Source organism: Halichoerus grypus, chromosome 11 (genome assembly GCF_964656455.1).
Source record: "Halichoerus grypus chromosome 11, mHalGry1.hap1.1, whole genome shotgun sequence".
NCBI lineage: Eukaryota > Metazoa > Chordata > Mammalia > Carnivora > Phocidae > Halichoerus > Halichoerus grypus.
In genome coordinates this window covers 80,632,823-80,658,526 of record NC_135722.1, presented here as the reverse complement: position 1 = coordinate 80,658,526, position 25,704 = coordinate 80,632,823, and the positions used below count along the sequence as shown (strand labels likewise).

General features: G+C 36.6%; 1 protein-coding gene across 3 annotated transcripts in view; it reads right to left on the bottom strand.

The window, feature by feature from the left end:
• ARHGAP42 (Rho GTPase activating protein 42) overlaps window positions 1-25,704 on the bottom strand; it is a 289,588-nt gene that overhangs the window by 135,338 nt on the left and 128,546 nt on the right. For all 3 annotated transcript variants that reach the window (XM_036081768.2, XM_078058735.1, XM_078058736.1), the window contains exon 4: window positions 6,765-6,836. In XM_036081768.2, coding sequence (XP_035937661.1) covers window positions 6,765-6,836 — 72 coding nt within the window. The remainder of the gene's footprint in view (window positions 1-6,764; window positions 6,837-25,704) is intronic.

The window sequence follows — 25,704 nt, the reverse complement described above, 5'->3', positions numbered from 1 at the left end:
TGATTACTACTAACAGAAAATATATAACATGAATACTAATGATTAACTATAAGAGCAACTGACATCTTAGTGCTTACTATGTAGAAGAAATTATGTGAAGAAATTTATGTGAAATGTCAAATTACGCTATCACATCAATCCTATGAAGATGGTCCTATTATTGTCTCCATTTTTTTAGAGGGGGAAAGGTGAAAAAATGTAATTAATTTACCCAAGTTCACAGTTCCTGAGTATTATGTGTCAGGTTTTGATCTCAAGTTTGCATGACTCTATAGAACTTGCTGGTAAATTATAAGACATTATCCTACTCTCCAAATGAGCTAACCAGCCAATTTTCCTTCTTTAAGAATAAAGGAATTAATTAATATTTCTTGAGCATCAAACATGTAGTGGTCCTACTAAACAACTGTATAGGTTTTATCTCATTTCTGTTTAAAAAATGAATATACTCCTTACTAGCTACATGACCTCAGCCCATTTGCTTATTAACTTCTCTGCAACTCAGCTTATTCATCTACAAAATGCGTTTAACAGTTTTCCTATCTAATATGCTGGATGAGAGGATTAAATGAGTCTCAAGTAAAGCAGTACTTGGTTACCTATTATGAAGGGTATTATTATTATTGTTATTACTGTTTTATTATTAATTATTATTATTGTTTAAAAAAAGATGACCAAATAACAAAAATCAACAATTCTCAAACCCCATATAATAGGTTCTAATGATAGAAAGTACAATAAAGAGAATTATAAGTAGTTTCAAACAACTATCAAATGGTTTATAATTTGCCCTGAAAATTCAGCCCCAGAGAACATCTGTCCAGGAAAGACTCAGCTCAGCAGGCATCAGCAGCACATGAAAAACCAATCCTGACCATCCTCTGTAGAACTTGTTGACAACTGGAGGAAAAGTAAGGTGATCTACTAACTCCATACTCTACGCTATAAACCACAATTTTTTTAGATTGTTCCCATCATGAGTCCAATGTATACCCATTAAGTTAGATTAATAACTCAGTCAAGTGGCAAAAACTTTTTAATTTGGAATAACTAAAGTATCTGTAATCCTTCTAGATTCTCTAAGTCATTTGTATATTTGAGACAGCAAGTTAGACTGAAGCCATTTTTTACATGATAGAAATCTAAGACTGTAACAAATTAATCATGATAATTCTCCATAAATTTTAGATAGTACATGCTAAAATAATTATATATGCAAGACATGTTTAAAAATAATAAATGCTCAGAGACAGAACCAAACTCTACTATGGAGAAAACAAAGGGACAAGAATCATCGGGTTCCATTACAGTCTTCAACATAAAACCAACATAAACAAAATCAAGTCCTATTGTGAAATGACTAATATCATATTGTTTATTTTTCTATTAAAACCACAGAACAATATTCATATGATTTCTATTAAGGTCTACTTAAAAATGAAAACCAGTCTTGAAAAACATTTCCCATAGAAATGAAAATGTCTTTTATGGGCAGTATTTCTCAAGTCTCTTACCTCTACTGAAATAAGTCAGTATTAAGTGTCTACTGTGTGCTGAGGAAAATTAAAAATCAAACGAAATACAAAATACATTAACTAGGCTTGATTCAAAGTGGGCAAGTTTGAAACATAACAAAGTGGGCATACTTGAAAAATTTTTATAATTTAGATACATTTCTCATTGAATCATGTTTGCTAAAGGTAAGGAAAATAAAATATTTCACAAAAGAGTATTCTAAAGAACAGTAGTGGAGGAGTCAAAACACTATTGATCTGAGGAATTGAGTTCTAATCCTCACTGTGCCAATAACCAGCTGCTCAGTCTTTTTATATGCGGAAAATGAGTCCTTGGTCTCCTGAAAGTCAGTTCCATCACTTAAAATATGTAACAGACTGGTATGTATGTATGTATGTTTACACTATTTCTCCTAATGTATCCGTCTTTGAGTAGGAACTCAGATACGGAGCACTACTTATATTTTAGAGTCTGCCAGTTTATGTAATAACAGGTGTAGATAGGACTTAAAATGGATTCTCCCTGGGGACAAGGAGGAGATTTTTTTTTAATGCAATTAAATATAGTTGTCAATTTATACAAAAAGTGTACAAACAAGTTATAATCCATTTTGCTCTGTTATAATGCTGCTCTGGATATATTTCTATTGTGAAAATTTTAGTTTGCATTAATCATTCTGGATAACTATGCTCTCCTCATTTTTAGAATTGAAATCATCAGTGTAACAGGATACAAATTAAAGAAACCAAACATTCAATTCTATAGTCTGACCCATATAATATGTCAGGCCTGCAAACAATTCCATTCTGCATCTACCAGCACACTATGAACCTCTACAGAAATACACTTTTGCAACTGTTTATAATTTTATCTATTCAAAAAATAGGAACCACCTCCTCTACCCTTTAGTTCAGCAACCCCCATCATTCATCTTTGCTAATGGTTCTCAATGGTGCTTGTTCTCCACAACTGTAACTCACACAGCAAAGTACCAGGTGTCTCAAAGTCCATGGAACAAACTACAAAGGAAATGTTTGTGGTCAATAGACCTTGTCCACTTCAGTTAAATAGGATCACATGGTTGTGAGGAGTGGGCTACTTAGACTCAGCATTTTCTACTTGGCTCAAGCTGAAGAGGTCATTGACTGCAGTGGAAGAGTCTACACGTAACTGACACTCTTGTTTTCCAGCTAACTCATTAGCCTGAACACCCTTGCTCAAAACCTCTACTTTACAGACTGTAAAAAGCAGCAGAGCGTCATTTGGAGAATTAACTCTATTTACCAAGAAAATACATAGGTAAAACAAGGAATAAAGCAATAGAAAAAAATAAACACCTTCAAATATTTTCGTTTCTACCACGATATTTCTGCAATACCAAAATAAAACTGACCCATATGTATATTTCAGAAGAAAATACCTGGCTTTTATTCACTTTACTGAACAAGGACTACTTAGCAGCTTACAAACAATTTAGTACTAAGAGCATCAGGCAGATGAAGTACACAGAATTACCGCAACCAAAAGGCCAAGTGCAATAACATTTAGGTTCAAGATTTCATTTGAACTCATTTATAACAGCAAGTTTAAAATACCTCCCCCCATGACAGGCAAAGGCACAGTAAGTATACTGTGTGTGCTCTCAGCTGATATGCCCAGCAACTGAGATATTTAAAAAATAAAATGATAATAATAAAATAAAAAATAAAAATAAAATAAAATGGGTGTAATTATGCATGTTATTTTAACTATAGCTAACTTAAAACTTTAAATAGGAATAATCCATACACATGTAAAATCTACTATTTTAGATGGACCATAACACTTGGAATATTCTGTACTAAAGACTTTTTCACAGAGCTCTTTAATTTTTTTTATTAAAGGTTTTTATTTATTTGAGAGAGAAAAAGAGAGATTGAGCACGTGCGCAAGCAGGAGGAGAGGCAGAGGGAAAGACGATAGTGAAGCCAGCTCCCCACTGAGCATAGAGCCCCCACACAGGGCTCGATCCCAGGACCCTGAGATCATGACCTGAGCCAAAACCACGAGTTGGACGCTTAACCAACTGAGCCACTCAGGTGCCCCACAAAGCTCTTCAATTTTATAAAAATATCATTGAAGTGAGACATTGTAAATTGGGGCTCTAAAGTAAAGTAAAATTCCTTAATTTCAGATACATAGTCTGACTTCCTAGCTCTGTGATCTGCTGAGGTCACTTCATCATTTTCCTCATTGTGAAAGCAGGTGTAACACCAATACTCACCTCACGGGTTGCTTAGAAGAACCTAATTAAGTCACAGATGTAATAGTTCAGTGAAAACCCCTAAAATTATAGTTGTAAATAAAGATTAGCTACTACTATTCTTTTTTTTTTAATTTTATTTAATTATTTGACAGAGAGAGACACAGCGAGAGAGGGAACACAAGCAGGGGGAGTGGGAGAGGGAGAAGCAGGCTTCCCACGGAGCAGGGAGCCCGACGTGGGGCTCGATCCCAGGACCCCGGGATCATGACCTGAGCCGAAGGCAGACACTTAACGACTAAGCCACCCAGGTGCCCCGAGCTACTACTATTCTTGAAAAAACTTTTCCTTGCTCTGAACACATTGAACATTTTTATTTTCTTCATACTTCTGCCCTTCCTTCTCAACCTTATCTGTCCTGTTTTTCTCTCCCAAAACATCAAATGTTAAATTCTCATATTATACATAACCTAGGTCCTCTTCTCATTCTCTTCTTTCCCAGAAAAAATCTAATTTTACCTCCCATGATTTTAATTACTAACTAGAAGACAATAATTCCCAAATGTGTATTTCTAATTCAGATCTGAATATACACGTGCCAACTCAACAGCTCCACTTGGGTGTCTTGGAGGAACTTCAAACTCATTATGTCTAAAAGCAAACTCACCATTTTTGCCACCCAAACATAAATGTTGCCTATCTCAGTAAGTCACTCCAAAAATCACCCAGTTATACAACCCAGGACCCTAAGAGTAATCCCTGAAATGTCCTGTTCCTTACCTCCCAGTATGTAACCCATTTCCTACCTCTCCCATTTTACCTCTGAAATACATCCCTTTGTCTCCACAGCCACTATCACCTTCTGAATCTAAAGTTACTATCCAAGAACCTCCAAATTGGTTTTCCCAAAGCAGTCCTACCCCTCCAATCCCAGCATGACATGCAACATCTAAAATGCAAATATAAAAATATAAAACAAAACAAAATAAAATAAAAAGCAAATAGCACTCCTCTAGCTACAACTTTTCTTTGGCTTGTCAGTGACCTCAGAATAAGGAGCAAAATACCACAGATCATTAATAAAGCTGGGCACATGCCCTTTGTCTCCGCTGTCCTCTATATTCCTAACATCCTGGACGTTTTTCTTCTAAAAATGCTAGGCTCTATCCTCCTTTAAGGCCTTTATTCATACCCACTGTGTTCCCTCTTTGGGAATATGAAAGGTTTTTCCCTTCCTGCCCCTGAACCCCCATTTCTAGCTATTTCTTTATCATTTAGTTCGCTGTTTAATCAATACTTCCTCCAGAAGGTGTTTCCTGGTTCTCTGGACAGGTCAGTTTTATTAATTATACTCTCACAAAGCACTCTTTACTCTTGAATCACAGTCCTCAGTGCATTTGTAATCACTCTGGAGTCTGCTTTCCACAAGAGATAATAAGGGACACCACCACAGGCAAGGGGGTCTTGTTTACAACTGTATCCCTTAATCTTATCAAACACCATGCTTGCCAAAAGTGCGACAGCCATGATATTGATAAATGTTGGCTGAATTAATTAACATAAAAAATGTTCTGGTTTAGTCCCTAACTTGATAATGGCTTATAATTTGTAGAGAAATGCACATAAAACTAATTCAAGACAGACTGTGCTAGCTTTTTACAGTAAATAAGCAAAAAAAATGCCCGATTCTATAAGAAAGATAATCAGTTCTGGAAGGGGAACAAATATGAGGAAGGCTTCTTTCTAGTGCTGGGGTATGAATGAAGCCATGGAGAGCTACCAGGACTTCAACAAGCGAACGGCAAAAAATATTCCAGGGAGAGAGAAATTGGGGCAAAGCCATAGACCTAGTCAGGGTATAAAGAGAGACTGTGAGAAGACAATGTGCCTGAGTGGGGAGGTGTGCTGAAATATAGCAAATGGGCACACTGTGAAAAGCTGGAAAGCTTTCATTATCAGAATCAAAGTGTCTCTCAGGGAGAACCACTGAAAATTTCATCACTGAAGAATGATGAAGACAGCAAAAACATGTTAACCGATTAAGATTCAGGTGTGGAGACCAACTAGTAAGTGATTTCAGTATTTCAGATGTACGGGGAAGGAGGAAAGGAGGAAAAATAATTCTGCAATAGAATAAACAACACTGCTCAAATGGGGAAGGGGTAGATCATTGACTAAATGGAAAATCAAAATAGAGAAAAGATGGAGGAAGGATGGAAGATGATGATTTCTGTTTTGGAAACCCTAAATTTTATGTCCTAATGTTGACCAGGTAAAGTGTAGACCCAAGAAAGAAGATGCAATTTCAAAAATTATTAGGCTCAGGGTAATTTTAATTGGTCCATAATCAATTAAGCATTAATGCAAAGTCTTGAGAAACACGTCAAAAGTTATTTCACAGACACATTTTTTAAAGACTTATTTATTTGAAAGACAGGGCACGAGCGGGAGGGGCAGAGGGAGAAGGAGAAAGATTCCCAAACATACTCCATGCATGAAGCCCAACACAGGGCTTGATCTCAGGACCCTGAAATCATGACCTGAGCTGAAACCACGAGGGGGACACCTAACCAACTGTGCCACCCAGGCGCCCCTCACAAACATATTTTTATTAATAATGAAAAAATACCAAAAAAATAATAAAAGTTATTTTATGATTACTGCCTGAGTTTTCAATATACCCTATACCTAATTTTTATTTTGTATGGTTAGGGAAAAAGCTCCTCAATTTTACCTTAATTTCACGCTCTTTAAAATAGTTAATTTCCTACAATTATTATGATGGAAGGAACTCACTTATAACATGCTGACTTTCTCTATTCAGTAGAAGAATATCCTTTATGTTTAAAAGAATTCCAATCTATGTAATAGGCTCTGTGCAAAAGTTAAAAGTGATGTACAGAATTTTTTAAAAGGTCATTCTAATTTCAAAAATGTTAACATCTGAAAGTATGTCATCTTTAATTATCAGGAGGATATCTGAAGAATAATAAAATATAACACTTACTTTTGCTGCACCTATCTGTTCTTTGCGAAATTTCTCAAGTGGAGCAATTAATACATCATTAGCGTTTTGAATCTGAAATTAAAAATGAAATACATTAACTTCTGTATAATTTCATGCAAATATTAAAAAACAGCTCCTTTATTCAACATACTTCAGTAAACAGCTTTTGTTCTCTTGTTGGCTTCTACAAATGAAATAAAAATACCTTGCATGTTGTATAGTATTTTCTATTTTATAAGGTTGTTTTCACAAATTATTTCACTTAATTCCAACAATAATGTGAATAATGGACAAGTACACATGTTCAGATCCTAGTCTGAAATTTAATTTCATATTCTAAGATGTAACTAAGAAATAACAGATATTAAATTACAAATACCTTTAATTACACTGGTATAATGCAGTCAATTTAAGCATCATTTTAAAATTGAGCCATATAAAGCTCTTCTATTTGTCACTATAATGTTATTCTACAGCTGCAAATAAAATAAGGCTCGTTTTTTTCTACTTAATTGATTTCTTACACTTGGGATTTGCCTGAAGGTTCATATATTTCCAACCCTACTATAATAGTACCTGATTTCATTTCAATGAACAGTATTTTAGCCCCGAACTCCAAATTGGGATTTACTAACACTTTAAAACAGATAAATATTTTAATTTGGATCTGTGAGAATATTGTGAAGAAGGAGTTTTCAGCGTGGGAGCCAGGAGCTGAATGCAAGAGACAGACATTTCTAAGAAAAACAGTATGCTGGGAGGAAATCTTCAACTGAAAAAACCTTTAGAAAGCATTAAAATTAAACATAAGATCTTAAATGTTCTCAACACACACAAAAAATGGTAATTATGTGACAACATGGAAGTGTTAGCTAATGCCCTGATGGTAATCATTTTGCAATATATACATGTATCAAGTCAACCTATGCACCTTAAACTTACACAATATTATATGTCCATGATATCTCAATAAAACTGAAGGGATATTTATAGTTAACAAACAAAATTTATAGTTTACCACTGTGATAATATGATCTATTATATAATTAGCAAATGCTAAGATGAAGAGAAAACCCTATTTTTAAAATATATAACTCTTTTAAAATAGGTTGAAGAATATATAGGAGTTCCTTATATCATTCTTACAACTTTAACGTAAGTCTAAAATTATATAAAACTCTAAAATTTCAATGAAAGTGTTTTACTTTCACTTATTTTCACTGAACTTACTATTCTCTAGTCAAGTTTTATTTCTCAAATTCCATATCTAAATGCACAAAGATAGCATACACAAAAATAAAAACTAGAGTGTTAGTGCCTTCCATGATTATCATTCTCCAATTCGCAGAAAAATAATATGACAGATCTTGAAGAGAGGACTTTAACTCCTTATATAAAGACATATAAAGTAGATCAATACTCAAAATCCTTTCTAAGACATCAACAACAGACTGTAGATGCCTCTGACATCCATCACCTAATACCCATTTGTGAGCTCAGACAGGCATCCTCCAGATACACTGTGAATGCATCTTTCTAGAGAGAGATGATTGGAAAGTAGCAAAGTAGCTCACTTTTAATTCTCACGCTCTACATCTTCTTTGCCCTCATGAAAACCCAAATACATAAACACACGCACACACCCGTGCATGCATGCACACACACACACACACACACACACACGCACGCACATCTGCTTTTAAACTTAAGATTTGCATAAGGTGAAAGACAGTGTCATGAACACTCACGTGTAATTTGGAAAAATGATAACAATAAAGGCTAATATTTATGAATGTTTATGTTATGCTGGAAACAAGCATGATCTAATATATTTAAAGTTAGTGAATTTAAACAGGGAGATATCTCTCAAGTGGTAAAAACTCCAATAATAAGGATGTTGAATAAGATGATATGCAATAAACAATGAATCAAGGAACACTACATCAAAAACTAATGATGTAATGTATGGCGATTAACATAACATAATTTAAAAAAAAGATGATATGCCTAGCACAAGTACATATATTTAAAATCAAGACTACCTGGGTTTAAATTGGGGCCTGTTTCTACAAGCTGCTGTTTAACCATTCTGAGCATCAGCTGCAACATCTACCCCACAACTTAACTTGGTTCTAAAGACTAAGATAATGAATGTAAAACACTTAGTTCAGTGTCTTAATATTGATATTAATAGTGCTCAAAATTTATAGCTTTTGATACCTCCAAACTGATATAGATAATTAATCTCATTCTGTATTTACCTACTGAATAGACTTCTGTATCTGAATCTACAATATTACCCTTTGACTGAAGTGTATCTATGTGCACATTATGAGAAGGTATTTTCCCATAAAAGTCCTGAAAGACAGATGGCCTTGGCTCTCCCATATCCAATCACTAGGTACTTATGTACATGCCAAGCACATTGATGAGGTCTATGATAAAGGGAAAAAACTAAGGCATGGACTAAACCTTCCAGAAATGTAATGTCTATTTGAGAAGAGAGGAAAATTATATTCATTCAACAAATATTTGATGCTCTTAAAACACTGCTAAAATATTTGGAAAAATTGAAAGACAAAACTGATTAGTTTTGCATGATAAACTATGGAGAACTCCTTATAAATACATCAGGATTTTGACACCAGTAAACATCCTTGAGAACTAAATGAGTCAAGGTAGGATTTGGATGGTGAATGTGAACTGAATACACTGAAGAGACAAAAATATTCTAGAAACAGGGAACACCATAAATAAAGGCAAGGGGGTAGAACTAAGCCTGATATGTGGGAAGGGAGAGTGCAATGCAGAAAAAGAAAGCAATTTATTAAGCACTCATTAAGAGTCAATCATGACTGTGAGTGCACTGACCTAGTTACAGGCCCTCAGTTAACTTTTGAAAAATGGGAATACAGAATGAGTATGAAGTATGTCAAACAGTTCTGGCGCATAACATGCTTTATAGAATTAATACATTATTATCAACTAACAAGAACATTATCTAGCTGGAGAAAAGTGTATATATATCTTTAGTAGGAAACTCAGCTGGAATAAGGAAAAGATACCCATAATCTAGGAAGAACAGCCTTAACATGGAATCCCTGCTGGCTTCTAAACAGAAAATTCATGTTGTAAAGACCTGTTCTAGGGAGCCAGTAATATGTGGGATCGTTTGAGAATGAAGAGATGCCAGGTGAATAGATGGGAGTGGAACTCAAGTTTGAAATAATTAGGTACTAGGACCAGGTACCTGCAGTGCTGAGGAACAGCTAATAGGGAATGGCAGTGTTCTCAGAAAACAGAAAAAGACCCAGAGGGAGAGGAATCAAAGGGGACATTAAGAGGTTTTTGCCTCGGGCGCCTGGGTAGCTCAGTTGGTTAAGCGACTGCCTTCAGCTCAGGTTATGATCCTGGAGTCCCAGGATCGAGTCCCATATCGGGCTCCCTGCTCAGCAGGGGGTCTGCTTCTCCCTCTGACTCTCTTCCCTCTCGAGCTCTCCGTCTGTCATTCTCTCTCTCAAATAAATAAGTAAAATCCTTAAAAAAAACAAAAAGAAAAAGATTAAAAAAAAAAAAAAAGAGGTTTTGCCTCAGGCACTGAACTTTGGCATCACATTAAGAACTAGGGTAAATGAGGTAAAGAGTATGTTTGAGGGAGAAGGAATAGAGAATGAATTTCACTTTGGATCTACTATGTTCGATGCCATGGGAAGACTCAAATATTTTGGCAGAATACGCCATCTCAAAATAACAGAGTTAATCAATATGAATGAAATGTTTTTATTGGGAAGAGAAGGATTAGGAAAGGGACCAGTTGATAGATCCATATACTAAGAAATTGGTACCACACTCGTATCCAGTGGTTTCAATCTCTGCCACATGTAAATATGACCTGGGAATAAAACAAAACCTGAGGCTATAACACGTGAGATGTGAATTAACAATCACCCTATGAGGCAATTATTATTCCTTAACCCAATTCTCTTCATTTTTTTTCTTTTGTTTTTGGATTTGTTCATTTTTCTCCTCTTTCTTTCTCCTACTCTCATTCTATAATGTGAAACTGAAGGAATAAAAAAAAATAAATCTCAGTGTTTTCATCCCTATACCTCTTAAGGTGTTTATAAAAATTAAAGGAGAAATACACATTTTTAAAATAACAAGCATAGATTTGACATATGACAGCCTTTTGAAAAATGTTTCCTTCTTCACAGAAGTTGCAATGTCTACTATGTGTTCGGTCTTAAATTTCCCATTTTTTTTTTTTAAAGATTTTATTTATTAGACAGAGAGACACAGCGAGAGAGGGAACACAAGCAGGGGGAGTGGGAGAGAGAGAAGCAGACTCCACGCTGAGCAGGGAGCCAGACGCGGGGCTCGATCCCAGGACCCTGAGATCATGACCTGAGCCGAAGGCAGACGCTTAACGACTGAGCCACCCAGGCGCCCCACATTTCCCATGATTTAAAGTGTAGTTCTTCAAAGGTAGAAACTGAATTGAAATTAATTTAACAGAAAAGTACTGATCTACTGGATAGATAATAGTTAAACAGGAACCTATTTTTTTTCCATAAGCCAGTATAACATATGTGTTGTTTTATATCTCAAATATCATGCTTTTTTTGTGTGCAGTCAATGAACTGCTGTTCACAACATGTGAATCTAAACTCAAGACATCAAAATGGAAATGCCAACAACACTTTTCAAAGGGCACAAAGTGGATTTACAATCCAATTTGGCTGCTTCTGATCCTTACTTTGTACATCCCCCAGGGAATGCATGCTTTTCATCCCCACAAACTGGTCAATCACATGGACAAAATTCTTCAATTCTGAAGTAATCCAAGTGTAAATTAAAGGTGTTTAAAATTTTAGCAGGTTTAAAAGAGGTACTGCTGCTACTGCATAATAAAGGAAAATGACATACAAAATGGTGGAAAACTATAATTAAAAAGTGAATCAGGGTACAACTCTGGTGACTTTACTTTCATAAGGTCTAAAAAAAAATCTAGAGAAATGAAATTTTGGCTCACATGGAACTTTTTCTCTCCAGATTTACACAAGAGGCTTGATGAAACTTCTTCCAGAAGGTAATTCCAGGTTGGGGGGAGGGCAGGGAATCAAGTCACAGAGTTCAGGAGATTCAAGATCCCATAATATTTGTGGAATGTGTTACTTTGCATGAACTTACTAAGAGGCTTTAGGAAAAATATAAAACCAATTTTAATATTCTCCCTAGATATTGATAATGTAAAATCTTAAAAAGGTCTTATTTCAGTAAATAAGATATAATCAACTTACTATCTTATAATTATTTTATTTATTTTTGGGGGGGTTTTTATGAACATATAATGTATTATTTGTTTCAGGGGTACAGGTCTGTGATTCATCAGTCTTACACAATTCACAACACTCACCATAGCACATACCCTCCCCAATGTCCATCCCCCAGCCACCCCATCCCTCCCACCCCCCTCCACTCCAGCAACCCTCAGTTTGTTTCCTGAGATTAAGAGTCTCTTATGGTTTGTCTCCCTCTCTGGTTTCGTCTTGTTTCATTTTTCCTTCCCTTCCCCTATGATCCTCTGTCTTGTTTCTCAAATTCCTCATATCATGAGATCACCATTTATAATTCCAAACTCTGGATACAAGCAACCTATTTTTATAGATATTGGTCCATTTTAAAAATCAAATTATCTGCTATTTCACTCATTTTCTGTAGCAGAGAAGCAAATCTGATATTGGATAATACTTTACAATACTGCATTTACTGAGTAAGCACACTTGAGCTGTGGGTGCAGCGTTTCCTTACATAAAGCCAAGCAATTAAGTTTTCACTCACCTTTTCTTTTGCTGTTCCAAGTGGTTCTAATAAATAGCCACCAGGGAGTGCTCATAAATCACTCATAAGTAATGACTAGAAAAGCTTTTATGTGATTAGATGAATAATCCTCCAAATACATTTGTTTGTGTGTGTGTGTGTATGTGTCCAAGTATACACGAATTATAATTTTCTATAGACCATGGATTTCCAAGTGCTATCCTATTTTTATTACAAATTCCTATTTTGGGGGCACCTGGGTGGCTCAGTTGGTTAAGCATCAGACTCTTGATTTCAGCTGGGGTCATGATCTCAGGGTTCTGGGATCGAGCCCCATATCGAGCTCCGCACTCACCAGAAAGTCTGCTTCTCTCCCTCTGCCCCTTCCTCTGCTTGCACAGGTGTGTGCGCTCTCTCTCAAATAAACAAATAAAACTTTTTAAAAAATTCCTATTTTTTTAAAGATTTTATTTATTTATTTGACAGAGAGAGAGCACAAGCAGGGGGAGCGGCAGGCAGAAGGAGAAACAGACTCCCCACTAAGCAAGGAACCTGATGCAGGGCTCGATCCCAGGACCCTGGGATCATGACCTGAGCTGAAGGCAGCTGCTTAACCGACAACCACCCGGGTGCCCCCCAAAATTCCTATTTTTAATGCTTGTTTTTCACTGTTGAGAACCTTACAATTTGTGTGACCAATGAAATGAGCAGCAGTGGAATAAAACAAATCTGAAAGGTAATTCTTACACTTTTACTTATTCTCCCCTTTCCAGGTTCTGGTTAAAATCCATCGTTGTTGGTACCAGTCGCAGCCCATCACTAATCAGTGAACATATCCCATTAAACTCAACCTAGTCAATAATATCAGGATAGAAGACCACAACTTTCTACCCCAAACTTTCAAAGTACCAAACGACTCAAAGTTTTGAAAAGAAGATTTAACAATACTCTTCGGTGCTCGCTAAAGCAACTGCTTGAGAAAGCTACAACAGATGCTGCCATTTACAGAAATAAAATCTGGATGATATAGCTCGTTGCAAAAATAATTTCCTGTTGAGATACCTATATAGCCAATCCACACACAGTGGAAAGATCACAAGGGTATTTCATGAGTAGTTAATTCAGAAGATACCTACAAGCAGTCTGAGATAAGAATGGGATAAGGATTATTTTCCTTAGCATTTGCAACTGGGAAAATTAGATCACAGTCCTAATTTGGGATTATAGGCAAGTATCTCCCCTCTGCCTTCTTCCAACTTCTGTCCTATTCCTTCCTCCCAAACAGCTTCTCAGGATGAAATTCTGGCAAGTGGTCTAGGGCTAGCCTGTGGCTCACTCCTCCATCCTGGTCAAGTTAACTCTTCAAAGTTACACAAGAGACAGTCCTTCTCTTGGGTCAATAAGCCCACAGCTCTTCTAAACTAGAACTCAAAAGCCAAACTCACATAAGGTATAAAGGATGGATATATGAGCAAGACCTTCATATAATAAGTGATACAAAGTCAAAGACTACAAGATTTACTTTATATCCTTTAATGTAAGCAAATTAATCTGAAAAACCATGTCTTCACCTAAACAAATGAACAAAAAAAAGTGCTATGTAAGGTTACTGTAATACATTTAATTTCAACCTGAATGTCACTTGCTACTTCAGTACTGAATGTTTTGATTCTACTTATTAAGCTGGTGTTCCATTATGAACCCCACCCCATTGGACCTCATCTGTTTAGATCCAAAACTCATTTAAATTTAATATTACTTTCATATTTTCTTTACTTTTACCAGTAATGATACTTTTCTTATTGAAATACATTAGGCAAAGAAATTTAAATTTTTGGAGAATGATGCTTTATGAATCCTCCCTTCTTTTTTTTTTTTAAGATTTTATTTATTTATTTAATAGAGAGAGATACAGCAAGAGAGGGAACACAAATAGGGGGAGTGGGAGAGGAGAAGCAGGCTTCCCGCGGAGCAAGGAGCCCGATGTGGGGCTCGATCCCAGGACCCTGGGATCATGACCTAAGCCGAAGGCAGACGCTTAACAACTGAGCCACCCAGATGCCCTGAATCCTCCCTTATTTCAAAAGATAGGAGGTCGTACACTCTTCAGGAGAGTGCATTAGTTTCTATTTAATTGTTGGTTTATACCCTGACAACTGTGCAATCTTGGTCAAGTTATTAAAACTTTCCAAATCTGTTTCCCTTTATGTTTAAGGATGATAATATGCTTATTTACAAAGATTAAATTTTATATTTTATGTATAATGGTCATAAGTTTATTAGTATAAAGTTATACTTGCTTCCTCTTAAATTCATGCTTTCGTGTAGGCCAATTATAATGCACATATTTTTTTTTAAATGAAATAGGAAGTTGCTACTGGATTTCTAGTGTAAGAGTGGAATCTCATCAGCATATAATGTCAAGACTTCTTAAGTGGAACAGAGTGTTTACTAGGGCAAACAGCAAAGAATCCTCTATTCTTTCTAGAGCTTATAACTATCCCAAATAACTCAAATTAAAGTTTGTTATTTTTAAATAAAGCCCTCTACACTCATAAGATGAGGGAGTAGAAAAGCATTCATCCAAGAAAGAATTGACCATTTTCATAGAACCTAGCTAAGAAAGTGAAAGAGAGGGGTAAATTGCAATATTTCATATAATCCACTGAGATCTAATAATGTCATAACTCTAGGTTGTACCAAATGAAATTCTCTGAATATTGAGTTATTTGAACAAGAAAGGGAAGTTATTTTCCTTAGGTTTTTATCGCTTTTAAACTACTTTTGCATTATTCCCTCTTACCCAGCAATCGCTAATGGGAGGTTACACTAAGGATATTTTAAAGCATTCAAGCATTGTGGAAAACATTTTAAAATACCAGCCATAACCTAACATATTGCCTGCTCAAAACCTGTGTCCACTTATTATCATCCTGATTACTACTTGAACATTTACAGTTCTAAAATAAAGGAGACTGAAAAAAAAATCAGCAGAAAGAAGGTCAAACTACTTTTCAGCTATAAAAAAGAAGATATGTGAAGGTCAAAGTAGAATTGACATCTTACAAGCTACTTAAATACTCCAAACATCCTACACATACATTCATCATAACAAATACTTTTCTTTTGATTTTGACCAGAAAGTATGCATTTAGGAAAACATTTTATGGAATATATGGCTGTATTACCTTACCTCAAAGGTCATACAAGTCAGATACTGAAGTTTAATCTACCTGTGAGAACACAGGTAATGTAAGAAGTGCTGCAATGGGTTAAATAATCACTCCTGAATTTCACTGGGTAAAAACATTCTGCAAAATTACTGGTGAGGTTACTTCAGCCAGTCCTCTGCCTTTGGAATTCTCAGAAAATCCTGGGATCTATTGAGGTTGTATATATCTGTGGTATTGCCATTAGTATTCAATGATGCATCCAAGTTTGTTAACACTGTGGAGATGGCCTCTGATTTTCCTGTAACACAGCTTCCCATGTACTGATGTCCTCATGCTGATGGGGAAGGAAAATATACCTTCTCCCTTCTCCCCACCTCAAATATCAAAAACACTGTGTATCTTGAGCTGAGTCAGTTGTGGCCTCAGGACTTTTTTTTTTTTTTGCCTAGGTTTTATCCCTTAGTCAAAGTGGCTTTATGGGGGGGGGGGGGACCTTCAACAAATTGATAATTTATGTAATCCAATGTTTATCTCCTCCCCACCCTACTTTTATTGCTATTTCTTCTGCTAATATTTCTCTACCCTTCTCAGTATTCACTACGAAAAATATCTTTGGAGAGAGAAATTAAAATCACTCATTTGTTTTAAATTCTTCATTTGTGAATTTAAGCAAGCTTCTAATAGTCTTTGTGAGTTTATAAAAGAAATGAAAATTCATTAAGTAAATTCCCAGAGTCACAGTTATTTTTCAGCAATTACATCTTAGTAGCTGAATGTTAATGTATTTTAATTACAATTGCTCAGTATTTCCGTAATGGCAGATTGTTAAAACCTTAAGAAAGACTTAAGATATCCCAGTGTATATGCAATTTCTTAAATTGCTTATTCCAATTTTGCAATAATGGGGAGAGAATAGAAGTGAAGAAGAGGACAAGGGAGAGAAGAGAAGGGAGGAAGGAATTAGGCAGGACAGAAAAGCATAGAAGCAAAGCAGAGACTAACCAAACTAATACAGGGAGTGATAGAGAAAGTATAGGAAGAGAGATTGGGGGCTAGTGGTGGGCAGGAGCAGGCTCACAGTGGCTCCAGGGAAACACTGTGTATCTCTTCCCAGGCTGTATTCATTCAATGACATGGGGTTGAAGTCAGCTGAGGTGGAAGTATTTACACCAGGAAAATCAACAAGCATTACAAATCAGGGTTATGTGCACATACACACGCATGCACACACACACACAAATACCTAAGCACTGGCAGTTAAACTTTTCCAGCACATCAATGCTTAGAACTAAATGTGTATTTGGAAGACACCAATATTAAACTACAAAGAGTGGGAAAGAGTGGTAACTATACAAGACTCCTTTTATCTACTTTTTAAAGCATTTCTTTCAAACATGTACCTGTGGGTATAACATTTCCAATTCTGTATGTCTTTTCCAATACCCAATAGATTAAACTCGTTTGTACTTCTTCACACCTAAACTTTTTTACGCAAAGCAAGGCTTTTGAACTTCTGGGCTTCCAAAGCAATACCTTGAACAAACTTCTACAACAGCACTGATGATCAACAGTTTTAGCTTCCAAGTCTATCTGAGTGATAGCAGGTTTCTGTGGTGCCAGGTTGAGAAGGATCCTGAGGCTGAATCTCGACACTGAAGGGATGATCACAAATGTTGGTTATAAACATCTCTTACTAGCAAGAGTGACAGTATTCATGCTGCATATGTTATATAAATATAGATAAGGTTATCTTTCCATTCCTGTAAAGGTGGAGATAATGTCTTATTGATTTTTTAACAATCACTGTCTAGCAAAATCCCTTGCCACGGTGGAAACTCAACACAACCATTGCTAAATTTGATAAAGTTATTTCTGACAGCCATAATGGGCACCTGCAATAAGTTACTATAGCAAATACTATTCTTCATCATATTACTGAGGATGGCAACAAACTAAGTGTTTTTGATAATTAGTATTTCTATAATATGTAGTGATAGATGCTGTATAACGTACGTAGCAATCAGTATCTACATAAGTAGTGATGGGAAACTACACTCATTGATATCTTTAGAAAAAGACTCAGTCACACACAAAAAAACAACTATTAATTTACAATGATTTTTTTCACACAAGGTTCTTTACTTATAAATTGGTTTTGCAGGGAAAAAGAAGTACTATTGTACTTCAAGTCAAAACTTTGGAGGGCAGACCGTTATCATACAAATGGCCATAGTGGGCTACAGGGGAAAGAGCAGTAACTCCTCAAAAATAAGAGATGCAAGTCCAAATTCTCCCTACTCCTTCTTCCTTAAGGTTGATTTCACTACTGTGCTGAACCGAAAACTCAAAAAAGAAAAACATGGTTCTACTAGATCTTAGCTGGGAACGAGGAAAGGGGTTTGGGGTAGGGGAGTATATTGTAGAATAATAGGCCTAAAAGCATGAAGACAAAAGTGCACAGGTCACTCCCATCAGGTAAATGGGGAAATAGAGTCTAGAGTACACATATAACAATGATTACTGAACATTTACTACGGGCCAAGAGAATTCTCCTTCAATTCTTACAATAGATTTACGAAAAAGGTACTATTATTATTCCTATTTTACGATAAGGAAATTGAGACCCAAAGAGGCTAAGTAGTTTGCCCAAGGTCACATACTAAAGCTGGTGGCAGAGCTATAACATGAACCCCGGCATTCTGACTCTGGAGTCCATACTCCTAACTACTCTGCCAATCCCCATTATATCACTGTCAGATAAAAAAGAATATACTGCAGGACCAAAAGTAAGACTTGCCCCCACAAGCCATACTTGTGAGTCTGCCTATCATAAAGTAAAAACCAAGGAAAACAAATGACCTGCAGAGTTAGTGATGAGATTATTTTCCTGTTTCCTAATTTCTAAACCTGTATATGTAGAGATATTATTTTCTCCATTACTCATCTTCTTTGAAAAATGATGTGGACTTTTTACTGCATCCCCACTTTCACTATTGTGCTGACGCCATATTTATATGTGTGATAAAAAGTCAGGCTGAGTTGAGTAATAATGATTTTTCTTGGCTTATGAAATGCTTAGTTGTAATAATGTAATGGTGATGTGAGAAGCAGCATGGACACAGGGAAGATTAGGAACTATTAATTTAAAATAGGAACATTTCCCCCACATAATTCTACCAATAAAAGTTAGGGAAATGAGAAAAATGGGTATTCTTTCAGAAATATAACCACAGTAGTATTGCCTTTTCCTACTTCACTTTCCCTGGTACAACACTTACTTAGGATGTTTATGTCACATACTATCTTGATATAAACAAACAGTAAACACTGTAATTGGAACTTGTATGGTTGAAAAAACAACACCAGAAGCGAATACACACACATACAGTGTATCTTTCCTATAAACTAACCCAGTAGTGATTGCTTGAATGTGAGTATTTTAAAGATCTCTGGGGGCTAAGAGGAAGAGAAAACCTTTTGAAATAAATAATTCCTTAATTGAATAAACCAACAAATTGAATCACAGTGCTAAAAAAAAACAAGAAAAATTAATTAAAAGAGAAAACTTCAGGGCTTTAATACATAATTACAGAAGTCCGTGAGTACCCAAAAGTTATCAAAGTCCTACAATTTAGCAAACAAGAGGTATGATTTATTTTGCAAACATTTTCTTTTAAACTTTCCCAGGCATCTGAGCACAGGCTCTTAGTCATAGCTAAGAATTACTTCTCAAATAAATTCCATATGTTTTAACTCTTGTCCCTGGTCTTTTCCAAAACCAGATCTGGTCATAAACCATGGGCCAGTTTTCCACACTGTACAGCTGTCAAAAACTTTTCTTACCCAATGAACTAAAGAACCTCTTTCAGCCCTTTATGTGAGGTCTTGTATCATGTGCAGTAAGAGTTATGTGTCAATACTAGAGAAATTCTCTTTACAACACATGACAAAAAACATTAAAAAATATATACTTTTCCTTATCTGTGAAAAGTATGTCCCAAAAGAAAACACAATCATTTAATAAATCATTAGCATCTGACCTCCTTTGGTCTTATCCTCTGGCCATGAATTACTTTCAATTCATAGAACTAGCTAAAAAATGTTTACGATTCTTCTCCAGAAAATAAAGCTTGGAAGGGAAAGGACTTCCCTGAGACATTCAGACTCTGGTGCATTCATGATGATGTGTACAACCTGATATAATGCAAAGCAGTAACTCTATGTTAAGGGACACCTAAGTCATCCTATATGAAATTATGAAAAGGTATGGAGAAACAATCTCTCTCCTCTCTCTTTTGCTTCCTCTTTTTTTTTTTTTTTGTTAAGATTTTATTTATTTGAGTGAGAGAGAATGAGTGAGAGAGAGCGCGCACATGAGAGAGGGGAGGGTCAGAGGGAGAAGCAGACTCCCTGCTCAGCAGGGAGCCCGATGCGGGACTCGATCCCAGGACTCCAGGATCATGACCTGAGCCGAAGGCAGTCGCTTAACCAACTGAGCCACCCAGGCGTCCCTCTTTTGCTTCCTCTTAAAAAACTAAGAGATAGTGTATTTAGTGGAGAAGAAAATTTAGCTCCTGTGATGCCCAGTTTACATAAGCGAGAAGTGTGTCGATGCTGGTAAAACCCTAGTTCTTATCTCAATATCACCCAGGTCTCTACACAGAACACTGACAAGCAACTCCCATTACTTTGAATGCTGAAAATCACATCCTGTTCCCAACTTTGGGCTTTTAGGAATTCCTAACACAGTCTAGAATATGACTAAAGTTAAGACATTTTAATTAATCTAAAAATTAATTAATCTGAAAATACTAGATGAGAAAATGCACATTTTCAGATAATTCAAGAATACAATAAAACTGGACTGTAAGTTACAACAACAAAAAAATAACTTTGAACATAAATACAAAGCTAATGAAGCTTCCACCTCACCCGTGCTAAGCATATCATCCTGAGAGCATTCAGGTATATCTTAAGTTGTCTTCTTCAGTGGCCTTCTGACCTAGTAAGCTTTCAAGAATTCTCTTGCAGAGTAAAGGGGGCAGAGACAGACTCAACCAACTTACCTTTACCTTACATTTCAAGATAAAACTCTACACCTTATCCATGGGTGATCTAATGTAGTTTCATGCTTCAAATATCACATGAAGTGATTGATGGCTTATAAATCTTGTCTGCAGCCCAGATACTTCTGCTAAACTCTCTATCTGTAAACCATGTGTTTGTACCATTCCCAGAAGCACCTCAAAAACACACCCTCAAGATATGTCCCATCCTTCTACCAATCTCTCAGTTTGTCTCTTCTCAATGAATGACACCAAATTCAGGCAGCTGCCCCATGGCCCCAGACTCCCACCTCTCCATCTTCCACATCCTAGCCATGATCTCCCCACTGCCTTAGCAGGCATCCCATCATTTCTCCAGGATTAGAACAACATTCATCTTACATACCTATCAGCACCCAGTTTCACAACCCACCCAAATCTAATTTTCTATACAGCTGCCAGAAGGTCTATAAGAGTATGTTACTTCCTAGCTTTTATCATCTCTCCATAACCTTCAATATAAAAGACATTTCCTTAGCCCCGTATCCCACGATCCTTAATGAAGAAGCCCCTCACTAGCTCCTCACAACCTTTTCTGCTGTCACTTCTATGTGGCAAATCTTATCTTTCACCATATAACACAATTTGTAAAGCCTAGCTCACATTGTGACCTTTTCCTTAGTTTTCCTTCCCTGGTTCACTTATTCATCCCTATCTAAATGTCTCTTATTCTTTAAACTTCAGCCCAAGTGTCATGCCCTTGGTGAGCCTTCCTTAATATTCCCAGCGTAAGTTAGCCACAGGATTGTGATCATACCACAGCAGATCACAGAACTCTGTAAGCCACACTGTGCCAGTCTGTCTTCCCAACGAAATTAGGAATATTTCTAAGGAAATGCCTATGCTCCAGCTTTCTTTTTCTTTTTTATTTTTGTATTCCCAAGGGCCTGGAGCAGTATCTGAGGCATACAGTTATAGGCCAAAAAACATTTTTTGATACAAGCGCATTAGCTGAAGCGAGGGTGGGCAACTATACGGGGGAAGGAGTTGGAAGAGAAGTTAAGAGAATAGAAAATGCCAAAGTCAAACTAAAATTAAGATGGACAATGCTGGACTTTGCATTCATGCAAACTAAATGTCATTTTCCTATTCATATATTGGCCTCAGTTTCTCCATTCATTCATATATTATTGATTGAGAAGTATTTTGAAACCACTGAGAAAGAGAAAAACTGAAGTGTATGGATTTCAGGTTAAGACACACAACACACACACACACACACCGGTTTCTTTTAAGGAAAATGAAGATTTTAACAGATAATGAATACAGACCACCTTCTACTAGGGCATACCAGGTTATGGATTTTCACTACACATGCAAACAAAAGCTTAATCCCATCATTAAATTTTCATTTCTACTTTTAAGAGGAGAATGGATGAGATGAACTTCTGCAACTTCTTATTCTTTACCAACTCTAGTTACCAATTTGGAAATGAATCTTGAATAGGCACTGGGGGACAGGGTAGGGAGAATAGGAAAGCTAAATGCTATTTGGCAAAACAGCCTATCCTTCGATATTTACTAGGGATGAATAAGCAACGGCCTGCTGTCTTATCACTGGAAGACGCCTTGCTACCCTGTGCCAAAACTTCAATTAGGCTTATAAACACCCTTGAAAGAATGAGGAATGAAAAGCACAGCTTCTTTTTTTTTTTTTTTTTAAAGATTTTATTTGTTTATTTGACAGAGAGAGACAGCCAGAGAGAGAACACAAGCAGGGTAAGTGGGAGAGAGAGAAGCAGGCTTCCCGCCGAAGAGGGAGCCCGATGCGGGGCTCGATCCCAGGACCCTGGGATCATGACCTGAGCCGAAGGCAGACGCTTAACGACTGAGCCACCCAGGCGCCCTGAAAAGCACAGCTTCTATTGGTCTTTGAGCTTAACAGCCAGGGACCATACTATCTACATTACTCAGGGGCTAATTTACATTGCTGTAATTGTACTGTGTGACAATTAGAGCATTTAGGCCAAAAGGCAAAGCAAGGGCAAGCCTAGGTCAAACTGTGAAGAAGATAAAATTTGTTTTCAGAAACTTCTACCTTTTCAGTTGCGCCTAATTCAGCTTTGTTTGGCCTGTATTCTAGTGCGTTTATTCAAGCTATGCACAATCATCCCTTTTCTCTCCACTGGAGCCCCCTACCAAGGACTCTGCTTCCAGGAAACCTGAATTCTAAATATTTCCAAACATTACCATACTCTTTGGCCCACCAATAAAATCTTATGACTTCTATGGCTTCTTTCATCAAGACCTTTCTCCATGCTTCCCAACAACCAGTAAATCTGATTTACTGACAGGTGCTAATCTGCTTTTTGTACACTGAAAGCTATTTGCTCTGGGGACACATAAAACAGCATGGCAATCCAATGGAGGGATTTTTGGCACCATGGAAGGTCCAATGAGAGAGGTAATTAGGTTGGTGAAAACCCAGCTGCTCGCTATAGCTAGCTACCTGTGTGGCAAATGTGAACAGGCTCCCCTAATAAATGACAACTTCATTGTAGACCAGGCTCTTATCAAAACAACATGGTAATAATGCTTCCCTTTTTGATTTACATATACAGACGACAGTGAATGTAGTACTTATAGGTACATACCCAACGAGGGTTATCGTTCAACCAGAAACAACACATAGATTATTCTTCATAACTTTTCAGGTGAAAATTTAAAATTAATCACAAATCAATTGCTTATAAACCAAAACTAGATGTTTCCAATGATTTAGTTGGAAATGATTCAACCATTAAGGTGTAATTCCTACAATTTTACAATTCATAAAGTCAAATAAGCACAAAATAAAAAAATTAAAAAGATAATACCAGTTGATAGAAATCACAAAGAAAACAAAACAAGTTGATGTGACAATTTTAATGGCAGTGGGGATACTAATTTAAATTGGGTGGTAAACAAAGGGCTCAACGAAGAGAAGTACCTCGAACTGAAACATGAATTATATTAACACCTCACCCCCTGATCTCTTCTCAGAGATCTAGAAGAGTTTCAGGCAGAAAGAACAGAAAGTATGAACATCCTAAGACAGAGCATGCTTGACATGTTGATGGAAAGAAAAGAAGCCTGGCATGACTAAAGCACAGTGAAGACAACAGGGAATGTCTGAGATTAAAGCAGACGCCAGGGGCGCCTGGGTGGCTCAGTTGGTTAAGCGACTGCCTTCAGCTCAGGTCATGATCCCAGGGTCCTGGGATCAAGCTCCCTGCTCAGCAGGAAGCCTGCTTCTCCCTCTCCCACTCCCCCTGCTTGTGTTCCATCTCTCGCTGTCTCTCTCTGTCAAATAAATAAATAAAATCTTTAAAAAAAAAAAGCAGACGCCAGAGCAGGTAAGGTCTTCAAAATTACAGTATGAAATTTAGATTTTATTCTATGTGAGCTATCACAGAAATACAGAATGTGATTATAATGACAAAGGAATGAAAATTTTATTCTAAATAGACTTCACATTGGCACTGTGGGCCATTACTATTCATAGAAGTGTTAACACCTCCTGAGGTTTTTAGAGCCACTGTCTCTGCAAAGAATGAAATCCACAGAGTTGAAGGGAAGTTCTGTCCCTAAACTGAACTCAACTCCTGCACAAACCAAAAAGCAACAATAAAAAGAACTATGGAAAAACCCTTTGGTATTAACTGCCAAGAACTTCCCGTCAAATAAACCCAAATACTCATAGCTTTTATCTATGACTCTACACGGATAGAGAAGTTTACAAAGTCAAAGCAACTGCTTTCTAAGGTGGGGGAAGAAAAAAGGATTTGTGTATCAGAATTAACCTGACTGGTGACATCCATTTATCATATTCAGTGTCATCTAATTATAAAGTAAACGTATACACAAAAGTGTATATGTCTTGATTTATCAAGACACTGTACTTCATGGCATAACTACAAATTGAATCTATTTTTTCAGATATCAAGTTAAACTAGATAGAAAATAATCTAAAACTACTGGGCAGCTCTGAGATAATCATATCTAATATTGTCCCTTCTAGAATTAAAGAGATGGAAGCCCAAAGAGGTTAAAATTGCACAAACAGTTAATAGCAGACTAATATAGTGCCTCATTGAACTGAAATGAGCTCATGTTTCTCCTCACTCCATTTAACAATTTAATATAAATTTTGGGACAACACTAAACACTCTTCTACATTATCAAGAAGCAATTAGGTACTTCAGAGATAGCTTTACACAAATTCCACCATAAAAATATCAGAAACCTAAAAGATGAATGCTTCAGCCACCCTGCTTTAAAACAAATCCTCCCTTCCTTTTTAAACCCTTCCAAGTGGTAGCATGGAGAGAGAGAGAGAGAGAAAGAGAGATAGATGATCGTGGTTATATTTTTCTTCACATGTTCTAAATTCAAGTTATAAAATTTTTAAAAATGGCTTTAAGTACTAAATGTTTATTATTAGCATTATAAAAATAAATAACTCCTATTTATATATTTTTTTAGTGATTATCAAGCTCCTTAGGTTATTAATGCTCAAAAGTGGGAAGTCTTTTTTTTTAAGTTTCTAAAGATTTTTTACTTATTTACTCATCAGCGAGAGAGAGAGAGAGAGAGAGAGATTGAGAAAGAGCACGAGCAGGGGGAGCGGCAGGCAGAGGGAGAAGCAGACTCCCCACTGAGCAGGGAGCCTGATGCAGGGCTCGATCCCAGGACCCTGGGATCATGACTTGAGCCCAAGGCAGATGCTTAACCAACTGAGCCACCCAGGCGTCCCAAAAGTGGGAAGTCTTGAGCAGTGTCTTGAGCCCCCATGGAAGGAAATGCTCAAGGAATAGAAGAACCTTTTCCAACTTGGTCTCCTCTTTGAAAATATCTGCAATA